The sequence below is a fragment of the Triticum aestivum genome, chromosome 3D (assembly GCF_018294505.1).
Source record: "Triticum aestivum cultivar Chinese Spring chromosome 3D, IWGSC CS RefSeq v2.1, whole genome shotgun sequence".
NCBI classification, from domain to species: domain Eukaryota; kingdom Viridiplantae; phylum Streptophyta; class Magnoliopsida; order Poales; family Poaceae; genus Triticum; species Triticum aestivum.
In genome coordinates, this window is record NC_057802.1 from 115,434,642 (window position 1) to 115,437,555 (window position 2,914).

The window sequence follows — 2,914 nt, forward strand, 5'->3', positions numbered from 1 at the left end:
GTGATTTGCAGGGTGGGGCGAAGGGCGTCTTAAAGGGGGCGAGAGGTTGGAGGAGGCATCTGCCTGCCGTTGGATGCGGCTGGAGTGGACGGTCGAGATGGCGATCTGGGTGAGAGATGCCGCGGATCAGTGACATGGCCGAAAGCTTGGAGCGGTGGATTGGCGGGCTGGGTCAGAGCTGTGGCGGCAGCTCGAAATTTTGGGCTGTGGGCGGTGGCCGGGTGTCGTCTTCTGAAGATTCTTCATGTGGGAGAATAAAAAAAAAAACAATTCAACTTGATATACTTGCTCCATTGCTGTAGCATGTCCTCCAATGACAGATTATTACTTTTTTTTGGCGCAAAAGAAATTTTTTTTCGAGATGGAAGCAAAAGATTTGCCTCATCCATTAAATAAGAAGAGACAAGAGAGTTTTACAAGACATCCCACAAAACGGCATGATAATTACTCACACAAAATAACATTCCCTAGTTTCTTGGCGCCAGTTGTGATCCATAATTTGGCCTCGTCGATAATGAGTGTAAGTAGAATAGGCGGTGGGGCATATTTTTGGCGGAAAACCCTAGCGTTCCGCTCGTTCCAAACAATCCATGGAGATAAGCATGGTGAGGGATGCCATGGCATGCCAGTTTGAAGTTTGTCAGTCTGATTGTCCCACCATTGATTGACGTGAGGCAAACCAAGCTTGTCGATGATTGCGCAAAAGATTATTACTCCTTCATCCGAACTGTTTCGGAGATCCGAAGATAATCTACAGGAAACTTGCTCGAATGCAGTGACTGGTATACTCATTTTTCAGAGCTTACTGGAGTTCACTTTTGTAGGATTCAAGCATTCAGATAACACGTTACAATGCTTAAATATAATAGCTTAGCGGTCAGGTAATTGGTGCTAGAAGCACTTCCAGCACTGATGTACTGTTTGTGTAACTGGTAGTTGTAGATACACAAAGCTGAACTGAACGAGCTTATTAACATGACATCCCCGAGTCCATCTCGTGCTTATCAGAGGCAACCAACCAGAATACTGATTTCATACTTGGACACGGTATCATTTAAGCTACAAGATCGAAGCTGGCTACAACTGGCAGGTCATTTCACATGTTTGAGATAGCACACATCTTCTCTTTACACTCCTGATTGCGTCCAATGTTTCAGGATACTCTACCCAAGCAATGGCCAATCCACTCTGCAGTTTCGACAGTGGCAGAACCAGGAACAGCATGAGATACAAAATGTTCTGGTGCGCTATTTCGGAATTGTGGGTGATGCAACCAATAATGTTCCAGGCACGATGTGGAAGCCTGCAGCCTTTTCTGAACCTGTAAAATCTGAAGACAAGACACCAAGTAACTTGGACTATCAGTATGTTTGCAGTTCAGAGCATTGTTCATAGACTTGCGCTTGCGGGATTGCAGTATAATTAGGCAAAGTAGGGGTGGTTTCAACAGAATACGTATGTGCACTGAAGACTGAACATCAAACATACCGCTACTGTTATGCAACTGGTCAGTAGACGGAACTGAAGTCGAGCATATTAGCGGCTCGTTCGTTCGGGTTCAGATGCAACAAGCCTGATTGCTTATTGCAAAAATTGACAATCAAATGATTCAGAGCGGCTTAAATAGGCAAGAAATTTGATAAGCTAATCCAACATTTGGTGCAATCACATTCAAGAGGGCTCACATGCAGGGAGAATCAGGCATTCAAACGCACATGTACGAGAACCGGAACCAACATTTTCATTTTCATTGCTGATGGCAACAAGAAGGTACCATCAGATTAGGCATAACACATCCACCATGACAGGAACAACCTAACAGGGATCTAACAGGACGCACATACATTTCCACCAATGAACAGGGATCTGGCACGACGCATGGATATGGATTGCAGCAGCAGCCTAGGCCCTCTCGCCACGGATGCGGCGGGCGAGCTGGATGTCCTTGGGCATGATGGTGACGCGCTTGGCGTGGATGGCGCAGAGGTTGGTGTCCTCGAAGAGGCCCACGAGGTAGGCCTCGGCGGCCTCCTGCAGGGCGGAGACGGCGGAGGACTGGAAGCGGAGGTCGGTCTTGAAGTCCTGGGCGATCTCCCGGACGAGGCGCTGGAAGGGGAGCTTGCGGATGAGCAGCTCCGTGCTCTTCTGGTACTTGCGGATCTCACGGAGCGCGACGGTGCCGGGGCGGAAGCGGTGGGGCTTCTTCACGCCGCCGGTGGCCGGGGCCGACTTGCGGGCGGCCTTGGTCGCCAGCTGCTTCCTCGGCGCCTTGCCGCCGGTGGACTTCCTCGCCGTCTGCTTGGTGCGGGCCATGTCGTCGATGCGCGGGGATGTTGAGGAGGTTCTGGTGCTTGGGGGTTGGGAAGATTGGAGTGAGGAGGAAGAAGGGGAGGAGGCGGCGTTAAATAGGAGGGAGCACCGAGCGAGCGAGCGGGTGGGTTTTGGTTTTTCGGGAGGGGACGAGAGGCATGTACTTGCCGTTGGATGCGGATGGAGTGGACGGTCGAGATGGCGATCTGGGGGAAGAATGCCGCGGATCGGTGACATGGCCGAAAGCTTGGGCCGGTGGATTGGCGGGCTGGGTCAGAGCTGTGGCGGCAGCTCGAAATTTTTGGGCTGTGGGCGGGACCGGGTGTTTGTTCAGAACTGTTGTGCCGTGTTCTTGAGATTGTTCACGTGGGAGGGTAATTGGTGCTAGAAGTTTAACTGAACGAGCACCTGCAGCCAGGGACGATTCTAAGAGCATCTTCAGCCGCGCCTTCAACAAAGTCTCCCAGACGACTTTTCGGTCACCGGCATCAAAAAATCGGCTCAATCGCGCCCTCAAGGGCTTAATTTTTGCCGGCTCGGGCCGAAATTTGCGCCGGCGGACCCAACTCGAACCCGGCGTGCCCGGGACGCTCGGGGGCGCTGG

At 51.4% G+C, this 2,914-nt stretch overlaps 1 protein-coding gene across 1 annotated transcript; it reads right to left on the reverse strand.

Moving 5' to 3' along the window:
* Positions 1-1,718: 1,718 nt before the first annotated feature.
* LOC123077766 (histone H3.2) lies at positions 1,719-2,383 on the reverse strand. The gene has a single exon (XM_044500091.1). It carries the CDS (start codon positions 2,311-2,313, stop codon positions 1,903-1,905), a length of 411 nt encoding a protein of 136 aa, XP_044356026.1. The 5' UTR covers positions 2,314-2,383; the 3' UTR covers positions 1,719-1,902.
* Between the last annotated feature and the right edge of the window lie 531 nt (positions 2,384-2,914).